This window comes from Dermacentor albipictus, chromosome 3, assembly GCF_038994185.2.
Source record: "Dermacentor albipictus isolate Rhodes 1998 colony chromosome 3, USDA_Dalb.pri_finalv2, whole genome shotgun sequence".
NCBI lineage: Eukaryota > Metazoa > Arthropoda > Arachnida > Ixodida > Ixodidae > Dermacentor > Dermacentor albipictus.
Genome location: NC_091823.1, coordinates 82,475,013 through 82,493,548, shown reverse-complemented (window position 1 = coordinate 82,493,548; position 18,536 = coordinate 82,475,013). Strand labels below are relative to the sequence as shown.

General features: G+C 47.4%; 1 protein-coding gene across 1 annotated transcript in view; it reads left to right on the top strand.

The window, feature by feature from the left end:
• Window positions 1-769: 769 nt before the first annotated feature.
• Window positions 770-18,536, top strand: part of LOC139046655 (sodium- and chloride-dependent glycine transporter 1-like) — a 183,315-nt gene continuing 165,548 nt past the window's right edge. The window contains exon 1 of the mRNA XM_070535697.1: window positions 770-1,511. Within this exon, the coding sequence (XP_070391798.1) occupies window positions 1,467-1,511 (45 nt within the window). The 5' untranslated portion in view covers window positions 770-1,466. The remainder of the gene's footprint in view (window positions 1,512-18,536) is intronic.

The window sequence follows — 18,536 nt, the reverse complement described above, 5'->3', positions numbered from 1 at the left end:
GGCACCGTCACTTTGTGCTTCAAAAACGCCCTTTTGAAGTCGTGCAGCAGTTTTTAGTACCAAATTTCACATCTGTTAGACGGCGGTTACCCGTTGCGTGCATTTTCCTCTGTGGCAGGAAGCATTCTAAAGAAAAGTAAGAATGACAATCGCAATGCCCTTGACCAGTTGACGCAAATTAATCGTGCTGCCCCACCTAGACAGAATTGTCACGATCTGCATTACGTTGACGTGTGGCAAAGAGTATGTGGGACAAACAGGCAGATGCACCAACGAGTGATTGCGCAAGCACAGATATAACGATGGGAGACTTGCCTTGTCACGCGTCCAAGTCGCGCATTGTGCACGCTGCGGATGCAAGCCGCTGTTTAAGCGCGCTCATTCGATAGCCAGAAACCCTGATCAGCTCACCAGAAAAACAGTAGAAGCCGCAGGGATTAGGAGCAGGAAATGTGTTGGTTGGGAGTCTGTCTCCTAATCAGAGAAAGAAAAGTTGTATTTGTCGCGTTAGCCGCTGGTTACGGTTGAACTTGCTGGGTTGGCTTGATTGTACGCCTTCCTCCTCCCTTCCTTTTGTGCGATGATGCATATATTTGTTATCGCGCAACAAAAACTCAGTTGTTAGCGCTACGTCCCATCTGCTTCTTTCGCCGTCCGTGCGCATGTTGCGCTACTGTGTAAATAATCATAGTTATACATCAAATGCGTTCGTAAAAAAAAGAAAGGAAAAACGGGGGATAAATATTGCGGAGTCAAACTATGACGTCAAATTGGAAAATTCCTCGCAGTAGTCGCCAGCACAACTCAAGCATAGCTTACGGCCAGGATGCAGACGAAGGAGTGCCAGTCCCTGCCTATCGCAACCTGACCCGTTCGTCGACATACAGGCAACCCACAAGCGAAGTCGCGCACGCCTTGTGCCACTGACCCTAAACACGCTCGGGCCGACGCACTGTCGACGTGTCCCAGACGGACGCAAAGGGTTCCCCTGCATGCGTACACGCCCGCCAAGATAGAAACAGTCGATGATGGGGCCCCAGGCTCTGTGGGGCGAGTGCATCTGCGAGAGGGAGGACGCCCTTGGCTTCCGGTTCCCGTCGTCGCGCCCGATGTGTCAAATCAATAGGGTCGTCTTGGAGCCGACAGCGGCGACGTCGGACGCTGCGTGTGCCGGCTGGACCACGTGTGCACCCGCCAGCCCCGCCGCCAGACAAGCGCTGCTCGGCCAGCCAGTAATCGTCGGCCGTGCAGGACGCGGCCCCGCGCTCCGTTCGGGCCCCTACTGAATACTTAAACCCTTTCCTGAGTGCCGGGTCGTAACGTCGACGCAGCTTAGCTCCCGGCCCGAACTCCGGCCGGACTAGCGTCGTGCTTTTTTTTTACCAGTGTAGACAACAATTGGTGCCATCCTTTGTTGTTGTCGTTGTCGTCATCGTTCACTTCATTTTACCAGCAACAGCGGCACGATGACCCGCAGCGGGAAAGAACTGGCCGTGCAGTTCCGCATTGTGGTGAGTGAAACTTCGCAATCGTGCCGTTATCTTGTCAGACGTGTTGCTGCGGTGGTCGGTGCTAGCCGACCGAACGTCGTACACCTGCAGCGCAGGGAGCGGCGACGGTTTGTTCGCATTCGCGTTTACATCGGTCCCACAAATGAAGGCGGCCAAGAGACTTGGTAAGCAAATAGCTGCTGCGGATAAGTTGCGGCGCGTGAGCCACTTACCGGCCTAGGTACTGAATCTGCGCGGTCAAAATGCCTGAGTGTTTTTCCTCTTACGCACCTACAACACGCCCTACCCCATGTCCCCCCCTCCCTTATCCAACCTGTCCCATCAACATCACGCGCTAAATCTCGTAAGTTTCGTTCACACTGTATTCGGAGCGCTTTGTATACCATATTTCTTTTTTCTTCGAACAATAAAAAAAAACATGAAAGTCTACAAAATTTACATGAATTACGTTACTGCGGTGAAATTAACTGCCCAGGTGGACGTCATGTGCAACAAAAACAAAACCGATTGATTCGCTAGCTAAACTAGCTACGTTAATTAACTCTCTTCCGGTTAAGCTAAACTGGTTAACCTCCCTGCCTTCCTTCTCCACTTTTTCCTTCCTTAACTCTACCTTACTGCGGCTCATGTTTACGCTAAGAACTTGAGGCGAATCGTCATTAAAAAAAAATAGGGTTTTCTGGATTACAGATTGACCCCCTGTACCAAAACAAGTGGGGTCAAATTATTTGTTCAATTTACTTCATCGAGCATCCGTCACCGCTTAGAGCGGATCTCTGATCAACGCGTCTGTGACGTATAGGTATTCTCTTCAACTTTGTCCTATAGACGTGTGCTGTAAAGTCTTGTAATTGGGAAATTAATTTATGTAATTAGTTTCGTTCGCTATAATAGACTGCTTTTGTTTTTCTTGCAGTTGATGTCTACCTCGCCAGATAACTGTAGTGCAGTGACGTGATTCGAGCAAATATTACACATAGAGAGATACGCAAGCACGCACTGCGTATAACTTTCCGTTCATATGATTGCCATATCGTTTCTCCAAACATGCAGTTTTAGTAGCGGAGGAGATAAGTATTGACCGCAATGCAAGGGAATAGTTTTCAGCTGCATTTTTATAAAAGGAACGCAGTTAGCTCACTTCAGAATTTAACAGACTTGTAAGCAATGACGTCTGAGACAAAGCTCTGACGCCTGGCATAAACTTACAATTTTTATTTTCCGGTCGCAAATAAGTATGGTTACTCTGAATCCCTCAGTGTGGCTGTTCACTTGCTTCACAATCGTGCTTTAGAATTAAATTAATACAAATTGTGTTCAGTTGCAAACTAAGTTACTTGTGCTATTTCGTTACCTAGTTTTTATTTTCTTATTCTTTGTCTTATCGCGTTAACCAAAGTACAGCTTGCCTTCCTGAATTATCCTTTCGTAACTGCGACACTGTGTGTCATAAATTACGTGTTTCTTTCTTTTGAGTAGGACGCTAAAACGTGTGACAGCCAATTAGCACCAGACGTGGAATCACATATCTGATTTGTTAAACTGTATTACACATAACCAATGCAACACATCTTGCATGTACATTATTATTTTTACTCTGCCTAATAAATCATGTTTTAGAAGCCAGCCTTACGCCAAAGAGCATAAACAACTGTTTTCATTGAACAGTGTAAGTTAATATATACACCATATTGCAGATATGCGTCGTGTAATTTCTGCGCTGTATATTTACAAAGAAAGAAAATTGCATTTCGCCTGAGATGAAACTAATAACTGTCAAATAAACGTTTTCCCCTCGTAAACTTGTAAATTACGACATAGGTTCATCAACTCGAATAACTTTCAACAGCTCCCACTGGAAAGTAAATGCGGCAAGCGAACGAGAGCGCATCCATGACAAAAATGTCTTTGGATTCTAGCTCCAAGTTTGTCACCGATAAAACGATGCTGTAGTTGAAACGATGGCGTCCGAGGTCGCACTGGCACCATTGCAACCTCAAAAGCAAGAGTTGAAGTAATCGAGCCTCCCGAAAACGAAGGTCAATAGAGGTAACTCTGGTGCTAGTGTCTGCGGGAGCTGCAAGTATGGCGGTTCAATCAGCAGGAGTGATGGGAAGTACATGGATTTGCCTAAACTTCGTCCCTCTGGCTTGAAAACGGCTTGCTGACTGCAAACTGATCACTTTCAACAACAAAAATTGTGTTGTCAATGCAGCAATATGCAACTTTAAGGCATGTGCGCCGAGACGACGCCACGTGTGCTTTGGAAATTTAGAAAAATAAAGCGTAATACGATATTACGCTGCAATAACATTTGAAACTACAAGCGCGATGATTAGACAAATCTTCTTACTCATCACCATTCCCAATGATGGTTGAACAATAGCAGTGTCAAAGTACGCGCTTCACTAATTTTGTCAGTAAACTCTATGACCGGGTCACTGGTGTTATTGCCGAGAACCGACTGTCAGGAGCGTTACACAAGAAAGCCGATATGATTTTTGGTCATCAGTGCACTGCAGGCATTCACTATTGAAATATACTCTCTGCGGATAGCGTGCAACGTTCCACTCTTCCCGCGCTTCGAGCTTCCGTAAGCTGAAAACTAAAATACAAGAAACGAAATACACATTACGTAAAATATTAAAAAGCAGACTAAGTTACAGACTAAGTAAACTAACTATCGTCCGCGCACGCTCACCATAGCAGCTTTGCATCGTGGAGATGCACGGGGTCAAGGAAGACGTGAAACTACGCTATATTTCCGGGTAAATAAAATCATATTACATTTCTATACATCAAATTATGTATTGTAGTGGCACTGTTACAGCATGAAAGAGAGAAATAAGTTTCGTTTTGTGGCTACAGTATGATTATCCGGAGTACCGTAGGGATGAAACGGCACATCTTCAAGCAGTAACCAGGCGTAAATTATTTTTTATCCTATTCACTCTTTTTCGTTAGGCTACAACGTAACAATGTACTTCACGCGCTAAACGTCGATGCCCTTGTTCTCAAAGCAGTTCATCTGCAACCGCGATGAGAACAGGCGGCGGCCAATCGTGGTAACCAACATTACAATATCGAAGCCAGCTAGCCTTCGACAAACTACTCTTACTAAGAGAATGTTTGTTAATTTGGCCCTTTGTTAGCGTATTCGCGAAGCTAGTTGTTCTTAATGTCGGAGAAAAGCTTTGTAAATATGAGATCATCGCCTAGAGTTGTAATATCATATCGTAGACTATACCGGCAACAGCAAATCGGGATATCGAGAATTTTATCAGCGAAAGCAGCCGGGGAATCACGAGAAGTTTGTACAGACAAAGAGCTTCGAGAGTTTAGGCTGGAAGGCGAAATCACCAGGTTGTTGCAGTCTAAAAACTACTTCTCATTGGCTGGAAGCCATCGCTTGTATCTTCATTAAAGCGATTGACCAGTTCCCGTATTTAAAAGCGTTCAACTTTAGTAGCTGATCCATGAGCCGAATTCACAATACATTTGTGGTCGTAAATACTATTCGTCATTTGTGACCGAATTAACTAATGCTGACGACTCATTTGGTCAACTCCTGTAGCTTGCGAAGTGCTTTGTTAGTACGGGTTCTGGGTCTGTATTCACAAAGAGCTCTTACGCTGCGAAACCGTTCGTAAGAGCAAATCCCAGCGAATGCTGATGCGGAACGCACTATTAGTGAAGAGGGCTGGCCAAATGGCAAATTTGATTTCTGAACGAAAATCTTTTTTGAATTTCTCCCGCAGGAACAAATTCACAATACTTTTCGTTCGTATGCGTGCTGCTTGCCATTGGTCGGCTATATTCGCTAATAATATGTCCAGCATAGGGATTGGCTGGCGCTTGTTCTTACGAGCAATTCCAATTGAGAGCTTTGTCGAGAATACGCGTTCCGGGGCCGAATTCACGGAGCTTTTTATTCGTAAATGCCTTTGCTACTCGCCGGTCACCTTCGCTGATAATCTGTCCGACATGTGCACGATTGCCTAGCGCTTGTTCTTGCGAACAGTTGCAGCGTAGCGTAAGTGCATTCTTTGGCCCCGTATCGAAAAGAAAGTGCGCCAATTGTGTCTGCTTGACTCAGCCTGGCCTTCGACAAGGGCGCGCACATCTTTGCTGCCGGGACAAGAGGAGCACGAGAACGCGTCGCATGCGAGCGCTGTCATTGCGTCGCTACACTTACTTCTCCAGTGTACGCGCGTGTGCCGTGAGTCTTTGCTCGGGCGATCGACCCGCTGCTCGGCAAACGAACGGGAGCGTAAGTCTAGCCGCCTTATTTTTGCTTCCGCCACTGCGGCGAAGTAAGGGAAAGGGTGGAGGGACAGAGCTGAAACCAGGAACAACCCTTCGAGCGCGGGGGGCGCCGACCAGACGGGCCCGCGTACCGAGCGTCGCGCGCTATTCCCGCTCGATAGACATGACATCACGGACAATTTTCGGAGCTCTTGCCCCCCCCATTCGCATCGGCTCTCGTGAAGCGTTTGTGCGCGCGTGTTACGTGCATGGAGTATCCCGAAAAATAAAAAAAACATACTAGAGGGAACCTGATGATATATAGAAACTACAAGAATTGTGGTTCAGTCGGCATAGGAACAGTGATTAGTGCACGAATTCGCCTGAACTTCGGCCTTCTGGCTTCTAACGGCTTTTTTAGACAGCAAGTTGTTCACCTCCAACTAAATATTGCTTTATAAATGCAACAATTCCCAGTAATGCGGCAACTGCGCAGAGCCCTATTGTCCTCTGCGTTTCGAAGTACATGGCATTGCTTGGAAATTTAGACCGATACAGGCAGATAAAGCGCAAATAACAAAGACGCAAGAACGTTTGAAGCCAAATGCACGAAGATCAGAATAGTACCCACGTGACTAACCGGCGTTTCTGTGCCATAGCTGAACGATCTTACTGCCAGAATCGCCGCCGGCACTTTTAGCCGAAAATTCTCCGGTTACATGTGCGCGTGTCTGGTTCATTGTTTTCTTGCATTTGCGCGCGCGCGCTAGCGCACGTGGGTGAGTATACGTGCGTGTCCGCATAAGCGCGTGTTCCTGTGTTTGCGGATCCGTGAGCGCGTGTTGTGTGTGGATATACCAGCGCACCTCCGAGTTGTTATCCCTCGATCAGTCTGCAGGACATTCTGGTTTACATGTGTATCACTTAGCACGCGCTACGTGTAAACCAAGAGAGTGCACTCGGTAACAATGATTGAACACGCTCTATACCCTTCTCCCAAAGTAAGCCCATCGAAAGCCGCAGTGCCTTTATCAAGTTATTCGTACTGCTGCAAAAAGAAAAAAAAAGAAAAAAATTGCGGTGTATGCCACACATAGATATTGAAACACAATGTTACCAGCGCAAGACCATGCAATTGCTGTTTGCCGGTGACCGGTCATCTTCGTCTGTAATATCTCCAACGTCACAAATGGCTGCAATCTGCTCTCATGCGTTATGTGCGGATACACGAGAGGATAAAGAAAGCTGCAAACTATAGCAATATGTTTGGTACTGAATTCATGTACTGCGACAGCAGTATTCTCTCACAGTGCAGACCGCATTCGTGTATGCTTGCTCCTTCCTCAAATAATGAGATCACTTCCCATAAGGAGAATGGCCAAGAATCCAGTGGCTATAAAATAGTTTTGGGTAAGTTAGCGGGAGCTGAAGCTGAATAATAAAGCAGTAATTGTAGGCCAGCACGCGCCTCGTGTGATCCGTAAGCTCACATCCATACACAAATTGCGGCGTTTAAGGCTTCCAGCTTTTCAGCATAAAGGTGTCGTTCTGAAGGCCCTGAATGGGGATTATCCTCACCTCGGCGGCAATAACTTCGTCACTCGCCGCTGTAGGCCAGTTACTATTGGCATTGCACTGTTGAGCTTGGGGTCGGGGATTGAATCCCGGTGGCGGCGGCAGCATTTTGACGCGGGCAAAAATGCAAAAGCGCTCATTCACGTAGGTATAGCTGCTCGTTACAGAACCCCAGGTGGCCAAAATTAATCTTTAGTCCCCCGCTAAAGCTTGTCTTGTACTCAGATCATGGTTAAGGCACGTAATATCCCCAAAACATAATTTAATTTTTAATTTCATCGTACAGCGAAACTGTTTACCTGCCGGACATGACGATTTAGCCGCATGCGAGGTCTCGAAGGGGGGGGGGGGGGGGGGGGGGAGCGTCAGGGCTCGCTAACGTCCGTAAAGTGATCAAAAAAGATAAAGGCACTGCGTGGTCTCGTAGTGGGGTTATCTGAGCCGGCTAACGTCTGTAAATTGATAAATTGAACAAAAAATATAACGAACGATAGTACGGTGCAAAAACAAAAAGGCCACGTGATTTCACCATCCGCCGCACCTGCGCAGTGGAGGAGTGAACTCACGATGGCCGCCATTGCTGCTGTCTGTGTCTGCTCTCCTCTGCACTCAATACAACGGCGCGTCAGAACACGGAGATGTGCGCCGCGGTAGCTGCCTTTATGTGTAAGAACCGGAGTGTGCATTGCAGGAGTAGATAAGTTCAACTCCAACAAAAATGGGAAAAGTTGGGAAAAGTGGGAAGACCACGCATTGTGCAAATGGCCTAACAACAAGCCGAGTACGAGAAGAACGCTTGCCTCCGAAGAATGTCAGCAAGAGCAGATGCGAGAGTCTAATCGTCGGCGTCAAGCGCAAGCCATCGATGAAGATCGTGCACTGGAGGCTGATCGTAAGCGTCAAGCTAGGTCGTTCGAGTCTGTGTCCAAGCGGCAGACGCGTGACTTGCCACTTCCTTCGAGTTTCACCGGGGGAATCCCAAATTCCAGAGAATGTTTCTGGGCGCGGAGTTTGGCCATAATTGCTCGGTCTGCGATGGGCTGCTTCACTGGCTAGTCCGCCACCACATGTGTCATTCGGCGTGAAATATTTAATAACTTCTGCTACTACCGATGCACAAACTAAATGACGAAGTGCCGCCTATGGATGAGAGTAAAACAGTATTATCAGGTGAGCTATTATGTAAACTAAATTGCGTGTTCTAACTGCTGTTGGCAGTGACGTTGTTGACTCTCGTTGTTGGCAATGATACTGCTGATGCTTATTTCGGCGTTGTTTTCAGCAGCCGCAAGATTCTCAGCGCATCTTGTATTACTGGCACATACCGTCATTGATCGATTATTGATGTTCATCATTATTCTCACACGCGCCCAATTTGTGCCATCGACGCTATTTTTCTGGCTATGGTGATGACAATATTTGCACACCAACACGCCAGCATCTTCTCAAGAACGACTTCTATATGCGATGCAAACAACGTCAGCCTTTTCCGCAGTGTTGCCCGTTGGGGCCTGCGCAATATATTGACAGTTGCTACCACTCTCAGATCCTCTATATGGAGCGTAAAATCTTGCAAAATTGCCAGGTACTAGTGTTGCTCGATAGCACGGTTATTGCGTCCGTATAGTCAGTACGTATTGCTGCAGGTGGCATTCGGTTGAATATCAGTGGTGGTGAAAGCAGACCTTCTGTTTTATACGCTTTGTCCACGTTCATATGTACTGCCTGACCTATGCCAACAACTCAGGCGTTCCACCTCTACTATGAAATTATTGAATATCATGCACCGCTATACTGGCAGGTATGTGTGCTTTAGAGATACATATGAGGGGATTATGTAAGATGCAGATATAATGTTGTGATATAATACTTGATTACGCAGGACAGGTGGGGAAACAACCTTATTGAGATTCTGCTCAGTTATGAACTGGTAGGCCCGAGTCCTAGGATGGCCCCTCACGAGGAGCGACCCTTTTGGCCCAGGCAACGAGGGCTTTTTGTAGTTTTTGATCCGGCGTTCTAAGCAGCTCCTCCCACGTCTGTTGTGAAGGAGCTCGCAGGAGCGACGTGGGAGGGGGTAAGCCCTCGCACCCGCAAAGAATGTGATTTTGGGTAGCCAATGTTTGATTTGTGCAGTTTTGATATATTGGGTTCCATTGCCCCTTGGTAATTATGGCCAGCCAATGTGGGCTGGGGAACGACTTAGTTTGGATTCGACGCAGGATCGAGGCTTGCACTCGCGTGAGGCTTGCGTTTGGAGGCGGGTAGATTTGCTTTTTTTTGCTTGTAGTAGTTTGTTATCTCGTGGTATGTCGCCGGTGCCTCATCCATGGGATCTGAGTCTGAGGGGCACAGCTCCCAACGTGCACTCATTAGCTCCATTGTGTGAGTCAATATTGCATCTTTTAAGAGTTTAAGGGATGGTGATAAACAAAATTTTCCGTTTCTTCGCGCAATGGCGATGGTGACGCTGAGGATGACTGGACGGCACAACGGTCGTCGTCAGCGGAAAGGAAAGGACCGACAGGCACATGTCCATGCACAAACAAACAAACAAACAAACAAACAAACAAACAAACAATCCTGTTTTCGAGCTGTCAACTGATTCTGCAGTAAAAAGTGCGTCCGGCAAACGTTATTTTGACTCGACTACAAGAGAATCATGACCGCTATTCGACTACCGCAAGCTACCAGTCAACCTCCCCCAAGTCTCCACCACTACTTCGAACATTGCTGAGCACTGGCCCTTGACGCCTTCCAAATACTTGTATTTCATGCTCAACTTCGTTACCATCGACCATCATATCACTGCTCACCGGGAGAATCATGGCTAAAGGGAAGGGAACGGTCGTCACAAGAGGAAGCTGTAGGCAGGAGCGTTTCGTATCAGCACTATTTTCACGACGTACCATTACCTGTGGGGGAAACTGAACGTTTTCAGACAGTGCAGTGCACTTATAGTTTCAACGAGGTTTAGTCCTGGGCGTTTCGCCATGACAAAACGAGCGCACTTGCCATATAGCAACACTTCCGTCTTAAAGCAGCTCCGTGCGTTCCCGCCGTCTTCCGTCCATTACGGTATCAAAAGTGTCGTTGACTCCGTGCTCCCTATTCCTGTTCAGATCGATGCACGACACTCGAACGGAGAGGCACCGGTCGCGGTTCGTTCGACTTGGTGGGCCGCGCCACTGGCTTACCTTAAGCTATTACTGCAGCACTTTGTTTGTTTGGCCTGAATTGTCTCTATTGCATTTATCTAGCTAGTTAGGTGGAGCGGGTGTGTTTCTCGAAAGTGTGTCGCGTGTGCTGAGATACCATTGACCATAGTGGTTATTTAGTTTTAGTTCCCTACAAGTGTCTTCTGGCCTATTTTCCATGGTTCGAAGCCATTGCAGTGAACTCTGCTTTCTGCTGCCACGCCGATAACTATTTGTGCACATCGTTCGATAGAGGTGCGCGTGCCTCGCTGCAGTTGTTCTGATAAGCAAGGCTGCATGTAACTATTCTGAGGAATGGCTTTTATGCTAGTAATTTGTCAAGTAAATAAAAGTTGAATTGCTGTTCCCTAAGTTGTGCGGTGAATTCGGTGTCCTAAGTAATGAACTCGACCACTTATGATTAAATGAACACGCCTGCGCAATTCGAATGGGGCCAGCGCAAAGGCCACAAGCACTTGGAAAGCTCCGACCTACCTGTCGTCCTTTCGTGGCTTTTGTCTGTGATTTAGCATGCATGCGTGTTCATATTTCACCCGCAAAGTTTCTTTTTTGGCAGACCGCGTTAAAACAATTGTCGAATATCTGTTATAGCAAAAAAAGGAAAAAGAAATCTAACATGTTTAGTGCATGCTCACAGTCAAAGAAGAACATCGATTTCCTTAAGGCCTAATAGATCCGGCTCGTTTGAAGAATGAATAGTTTACTACACTTATTTCTGAATATCGTCCCGAATTTACATATACAAAAAAGTTCTTACGCTAGAAATATTTTTTGAACTGGAAGCATTGAGAATTCACCTTGTTTTTAACAGGCCACGATATAAAGTTCGAAGGCAATAACAAGAAATAAATACCTTAGCCGGTAACAACATGCGTGGACTGGGGCGTTATAGCGTAAATGTATTGCATTCTAGCTTTATGACAATTTCGTGTCATAAAATTTACGTAACCGCCGACGCAAGCATGGGCTGCGATAAGCAAAGTCCTCTGAAGAGCCCCGTCAAACGCTCTTCTAGTTTATAGGAGGTGACTTTCGTCTGGTTTTAAAGAGAATAGCATTGTGCCTACCGTGACAGGTTTTCCTTTTCCAATTGGCTGGCGAGAGACGAGGAGCACGCAGAACTGGAGAGGGTATCGGTGGAGCCGAGCTAGCACAATGAAAGAAAGTTAACCACGTGAGCAGAGTGGCGCCGGCGTCTCCAGTGGATCTGCTTCTCCTTGACTTGCCCGAGTTATAAAACTTTATCTGACTAGATTTACAGAGTTGTTGCGTGGCTACCCACCGGGATCTTCAGTCTTATGCTTATGTTCCTAGCTGGGCTCAGCAGGATCAGTCGCTCCCTTAGTTCAGAGCTCCGTTGGCATCAGCCACCATGAGAGCTCGCTGCACTAGAACGACTTGGTCTTCGCGGTGGTTACTGGTCAGGAGTGCCTCCCATTGCTGCCGACTTGGGTTTGTAATTATTGGAATCCCATTTGCTTTCTGGCATTCTTATGTAGCGTGATGGAAGGTGGGTTTCATGTTGCACCAGGGGCATTTGTCTTCATACCGTGTAGGGTGCAGTTTGTTTAGTACGTATAGGTTCGGAAAGGTGCCTGTTTAAGTTGTCTCCAGTCGACTACCTCTGCCTTAGTTAGAGATTTATGTGGCGGTCTTTCTTTCTGGTCTTTCTGATCCATCTGTAATGTGCTAGAATGGGCGAGTATTCCTTGGGGACTGGCGAGGGCTCTTCGAGGTCGGGTTAGCTGGGAGCTAAGTTTGTAGCATAGCCTCGAGCTACCCTGTCCGCCTCTGGGTTCCCTGCTATTCCCGCGTGTCCCGGCGCTCAGAAGATCCTGTGTTGGACCGTGGTTTGGTGTTCAGTAGATTGTGTTGTGTCGCCTTCTGCCTCGAGGAGTACACGGAATATGGGGCGACTTACTCTGCCATTCAGCAAATTTCGGCAGGCCGCTTGTTAATCGGAGATTATGTTGAGCGATCGTCCAGTCCTGAAGCCCTCCGCCAATGCTAGAGCGACTGCTAGCTCCTCGGCTTTGGTCATGGTACTGTGTTGTAGTGAACCACTAGCGATTTTTTGGTGCTCCAGGCCTATCACTGTTGCCGCCATGCTTCCTTTCTTAGGGTGATGCGTGGCCGCATCCACGTACACTGTGCTGTTCTTGTTGGTTCTTGTTGTTCTTGTTGTTGGTTTGCTGCATATAGTCTGCCCATGCTTCTTGACTGCCTTGGGGGAGGTTCGCGTCCATGTTTTGGGGAATTGGTGCAACTCGGAGCCTTCAGCGAAGTTCGTCTGGGATGTTCGTTCTTTTGGACATTTTCCTTATCCGTTCGTCGTATCTAAGTTTTCGGAGGCGCGCTCTGCCCATCGGAGTTTGCATTAGCCTTTACATCTGTGCTTTGAGTTGGGCTTCCCTGTGCTCTTGGAAAGTGTTGTGGACAGCCAAAAGCTAGGAGCTTGTTTGTCGATGTGCTGACTGTTAGCTTGAGCGCTGTCTTCTACGCTTTGCGTATGATTATTTCTGCTTGTTGTTCTTCATACAGATTCATGCTTTGGTATGGTAGGCTGTAAATGACCCTGCCAAGCTCCGTGCTAACTTTTGGGCATCTTTTTCACGCATACCTGCTCTTCTGTTTGAGATTCGTTTGATCATCCGAGTGGCCTGCGTTGTTGTTTTAAAAACTCTTTTGGTCAGACTGTATCCACATCCCCAGGATCCGAATTGTGATCCTCTTCGGGATTTCCTGGCCTTCAAGGTACACCTTGAGGCGTAGGTGTGATTCTGCAGGAACTGTTCGATTCATATTGTTTCTCTATACCCTGAGTAGTTCTGATTTCTCCGTGGAACATGCTAGGCCACAAACTCGGGCACATTGCTCAACACACATGGCTGCAGCCTCTAGTCTGACTTCTTTTTCCCCCAAGGAGCTCTTAGTTATCAATATTGCCATGTCATCTGCGTACATACCGTGTTTGATGGCCGCGATGTCCTCTAGTTTTCCGACCTGCCCTGTCATCGCTACGTTAAATAGTAGAGGTGATATAACTGGGCCTTGCAGTGTTCCTTTGTTGGTAATTTTGAATGTGTCCGTGCGTGCATTGCCTATACTAATCGGTGCCTTTCGGTTAGAGAGGAAATCTTTCACATAGCCATGGATTAGTCTTCCACAGTTTAGGTCGTCCAGACCTGTGAGTATTGCCTCGTGGCTAACATTATCAAAAGCCCCTTTGTTGTCAAGGGACGTTATAATGCGTTTCACTCTGGTGGTCGCTCTCTGTAGGACCTCATCTTTGAGTTGTAGCAGCACGTTTTGTTTGGAAAGCTTGGTCCGGAATCCAAACATGGTGTGCGGAAAGAGGTCTTATTCTTTTATGTAGTTTTGGAGTCGTTCTTTTAACACTCGTTCGTACAGTTTGCCGAGGCATGATGTCAGCGAGATAGGCCGAAGGCTTTCAGCTATAGTTTCTTCTCGGGTTTGGGAATTAGTATGACTTTGACGTGTTTCGATTCCCCCGGGACTGTCTCTGCTTCCCAGTGGGTGTTTATGAAGATTGGGAGTTCCTCTACTGCTTCGTCGCTGACATTGTGTATGATGGCGTTTCCGATGCGGTCCGCTCCGGGTGCTGTATTCTTTGTGGTGTTACGTATGGCCGCTTGGACCTCTTCTTTCGGGATTGGTCTGTCAAGTTTTGTGTTACCGGCCCCTTATAGAGTTCTTCGTACTTTGGTGGATGTTGATTTCCGAAGCACTTTTCGCGGGCTTTCTCAGGTAGTTCGGATTCTGTGCTTTCGAATGTGTGCATTAGTCTCACTTGTGCTTTGTTGGTTTCTGTCTTGGATCTGGTTTGGTCGATAAGTGGTCTCAGAAGGTTCCAGGTTCGGGCTGTACCTAATGTTCCTCTTTGAGAGTTGCTTAATTGTTCACAGTTCAGTCTTGCTGGTTGGGCTGCATATGCCTCGGCTTTACTGTTTTGTCAGCAATTTTAAGCTTCAGCTTCCAATTATGTTTTTTTTTCCATCGCTTGACAAGTCCTCTTCTGGCTTGCCATATCCCCAAAAGGTGCCCGCCTACTTCTAGGGTGTCGGCAGTTCTGTCGATTCTTTTGGTGCATTTATCGCGTACGTTGTTAAGTGTGTTGCACCATTCTTACAGCGACGTTATATTTCCCGGCTGGTCATCACTTTCTGTTCTGAAAACGTTCCAGTCTGTGATTTTGGCTTGTCGAATTTTTCTTCCTGACTACCCCTGCTTCTACTCGGATGTGTAGAATACAGTGGTCGCTTCCTAGTGCTTCCTGAAGATTTTCCCAAGAGGTGCCCTGTCTCCCTTAGATGTATGTGCGGTCTGGAGATGTTTCCGTGCTTACGATGTTGCCTACTCTCGTGGGGGGATGCTGGGTCTGTTTGTAACTCGAGATCAAGGTCTTCTGCTTCTCTTATAATTATGCGTCCTCTAGGATTCTAGCGAGTTAGCGAGTTGGGGTCTCGTGCATTGAAGTCTCTCATAGCTACTAGGGTGTTGGTTTTGGCGAGTTAGCATGCTCCCCTGAGGATTTCGGCGAACTGAGGTCCCTTCTGCTTTGACAGGGTGTAGAAGTTTACCACGAAGGCACTACTTTTGCCTGCGTGTTTCTTCCGTTTCGTGATGATTTCTACTATGACTTGTTTTATGTTAGTATTTGGTACCATGTCACATCTAATGACTCTTGTTGTTTTGTCAACCAAGACGACCATCATGCCTTCACTCTGGCCCTCAAAGACCTCGTACCCTTGCAGGGAGGGTCTTCCTCCTGTCTCCTGGAGTGCGATAATCGCTGGCAGCGTCGGGTGGGTGTTCATATAATATTTGATCAGGCCCTGTTTCCTGGGATATTTTCTTCAGTTCCACTGCCATATATCTAGATGTTCGTGTTCTGCCTGGCATGTGATTCCCATGTTAGTTCTGATACCACGTGCTAGTACTTGGGGTTTTCGTGTCACTGGCCACGGCTGCTAGGTTTGGCCATTGGTAGGAGCGTTCCACCTTGTCCTTAATATTTCCTATTGTCGACTTGCTTTCTGAGGGAATTTTTATGTAATTTATTTGTGTTTGTGCTGTATATTGTTGCGTCATTTGTTAATGCATTTGCTGGAGTGTTAAAAAAATCGTGACGTAATTGTTGTCTGCTTCCTTCGAGGGTACCTGTGTTGTTTGCTCTGCGTGAGGTGCCGCTGCTTCCTCTTTAGATTTCTGACGTTCTCGTGCAAGGACACGAAGTTCCACCATTTCTCGTCCTTGTTGTCCTTGTTTGATTCTAAGCTGCTCAAGTTCGCATCTGAGTGTGTGATTTCCTGTCTGTAATTTGTGGTGTTTATTTGAGTGCAGAGCAATATTTCCTGCTGGAGGAAGCGCCAGGAAAGACTGAGAGCGGGATCTCAATCGGCTTCTTCAGATTTCTTTGTTGGGGCTGAACCACCGTTTTCGCTGTTGTTGTTGCGGTCGTCCTCGTTGGGCGTTCTGCTCCTGCTGCATGGTGGACTGGACGCTGTCTTAGCGTTTTAAGACGATTTGAGCATTACTGTGCGCCCGTTATATGGGCTTCTCCGCACAGCCAACATTTGGGGCAACAGCTTTGGTCGTCTTCTGGGTTCAGTGTTACACATTGTCGGCAGTCTTTTGCATTTGGTGTAGGGCATACATTGAACCTGTGTCCTTATTGCATGCACATGCGACACACTTGGCGGATTGGCCTGTATGGATAGCGAGCCACCTCGCCCTGTAGTAGAAGACGAAACGTGGTACCAGTGGGTCGTCGAACGTGATGACCGCTGCTTTGGACTTGCCTAGCATTCTGGTGTGTTGGACGCTGACGCCTTGCATCGCTCTTCTGTCGACGTGCCTGGGTCAATTCCGTGAATGTCTCCTCTCAGCATGTCTCCAGTTGCTGCTACATAGGTGTTCATTTCATAATCCTGACCTCCGAGTTTGAGATGGGTAACGTGGGCGAATAAGTTCTGCCGTATGCTCATGCGGCGTGCTTACAGTTATGATGTTGGATCCATTCCGGAGTCCGAGTATGAAGTCTTCATCCTTTCACTGTTGGGAGTGCTCACAGGCTTCCATCGATGGCATTTAAACTTGAGTTGTGCTTAGCGTTTTCACCGCTAATCCTTTCTTTGGTCTCATAACAATTTTGAGTTGTCGTTCTTGGGTAGCAACGGAAGCTGTGCTTGGCCCGGCTTTCGACCATGGGTGCTGTCACTCGCGTGTCCGGCGCTGAAAGCCTGTCGGGTCGCCTGATCAGTACAAGTGCATGCCAATGCCGCGTCACCGCGGGGGTTCGATGGACCATGTATGTCGGATGCAGGCCATGTTTTGTTCCTGTTTCTTGCTGTGCCTTCCATTGCTTTTTGCGCTGACGCCTCGAAAGTGTCAGCTTCCAGATGCCGTTTTCTTCAGTGGCCGTTGCTTGTTGTCTTGTTCCAGGAGTGGTAGGGAGGGGGTCCTGTCGTACTCTCAGAAGTAGAGTCCACCAGTTCAGGGAACAGTTCAGGGAACGTTCTCATTGACTGGTATTCGTGGGTTGAGGTGACGGGGTGATGCTCCATGTTCTGGCAGCTATCAATCCACTCCATTGGGCTGGGCCCTATAGCAGCGTTCATGCCAGACACTGCCCCTAGGCTTTGCGACCCATAGGTGCCCGGTGTTGGAATAGGCCTATATGTAGGCTTACCAGGCAGCGCCCGCCTCGCCACTCCAAAATCTAGTAGGAGGTTGGAAAATGAGCCTACCGTGTTGATTTTGGGGTCAGATGGGTATAGCGCTTGGTGTCTTCACACTCCGAAACAAATGAGCGGGCGCACACAGTGTTATCCGGTCCAAAAAGTTAAGATCCACGGAGCCGAGGCAGCACGTCCGATCAGCACGGTGGCATTTGGAATCTCTGCTCCAGTTAGCTCGTCAACGATCGCGGCGACGTTAAGCCAGGCGTTAAAAATTCCACCAAGGTGGATCCTCAGGGAAGAATTGGCTGAGCCATGCGGTATACGTGCCAAAAGGACTCGCAACGTTATGCTTCCAGGCAAAATATCTGAAATACTGAAAAAGATCCCTTCTCGCCGGCAATTCCAAGTAACCAGGGGCCCGATAACGTAAAACTATTCCAATCTGTTTTGTTCCACTCTCTGAGTTCAACTCTCTGAGTTTTTCCACTCACTCACTCACTCACTCACTCACTCACTCACTCACTCACTCACTCACTCACTCACTCACTCACTCACTCACTCACTCACTCACTCACTCACTCACTCACTCACTCACTCACTCACTCACTCACTCACTCACTCACTCACTCACTCACTCACTCACTCACTCACTCACTCACTCACTCACTCACTCACTCATTCATTCACCGCAAACGCAAGCGCCCGACGGAGACTCGCAGCGTTTTATGAACCACAATATCAAACGTTCTCTCGTTTATAACGGAGGTCACGATTGCTGGTTTTCAAAGCGAACAACATTGACTGCCTCGACATATTTTTTTTTAAATCCAATGATCTGACAAGATGTGAGGAGCACATAGAAATGGAGAGTGTTTCGTTGGGCCGAGCTAGATCAGCGAAAGTAGATGACCGGATGAGAAGGGTGGTTCCGGCGTCTGCGATTGGCCTGCTTGCGCTGCTTAGCTTGCAGTGGCTTGCCGCAAATCGTGGCCGCACGTAACAGTAGATTAAATATGCACTAAATCAGATCCAGTGGAAGAAGAGTTGGCAGAGCGATGTCGTATACGTGCCGAAAGACCCTAACAACTTTATACTGCTACGTAAAAAAAATATTCTATGCAAATAAATTCCTCCTCCCGGGCAGCTTCGAGTAGCCAGTGCCTGTGGGATCGCCAGGCAAACATCATCTTCACCTTTCAGAAAGGTGATCTCCATATATTCTGATAAAAATAATTCAGTTTTGTTCGGCCTATAATGCATATTTAATGCGTAATATAATCTTT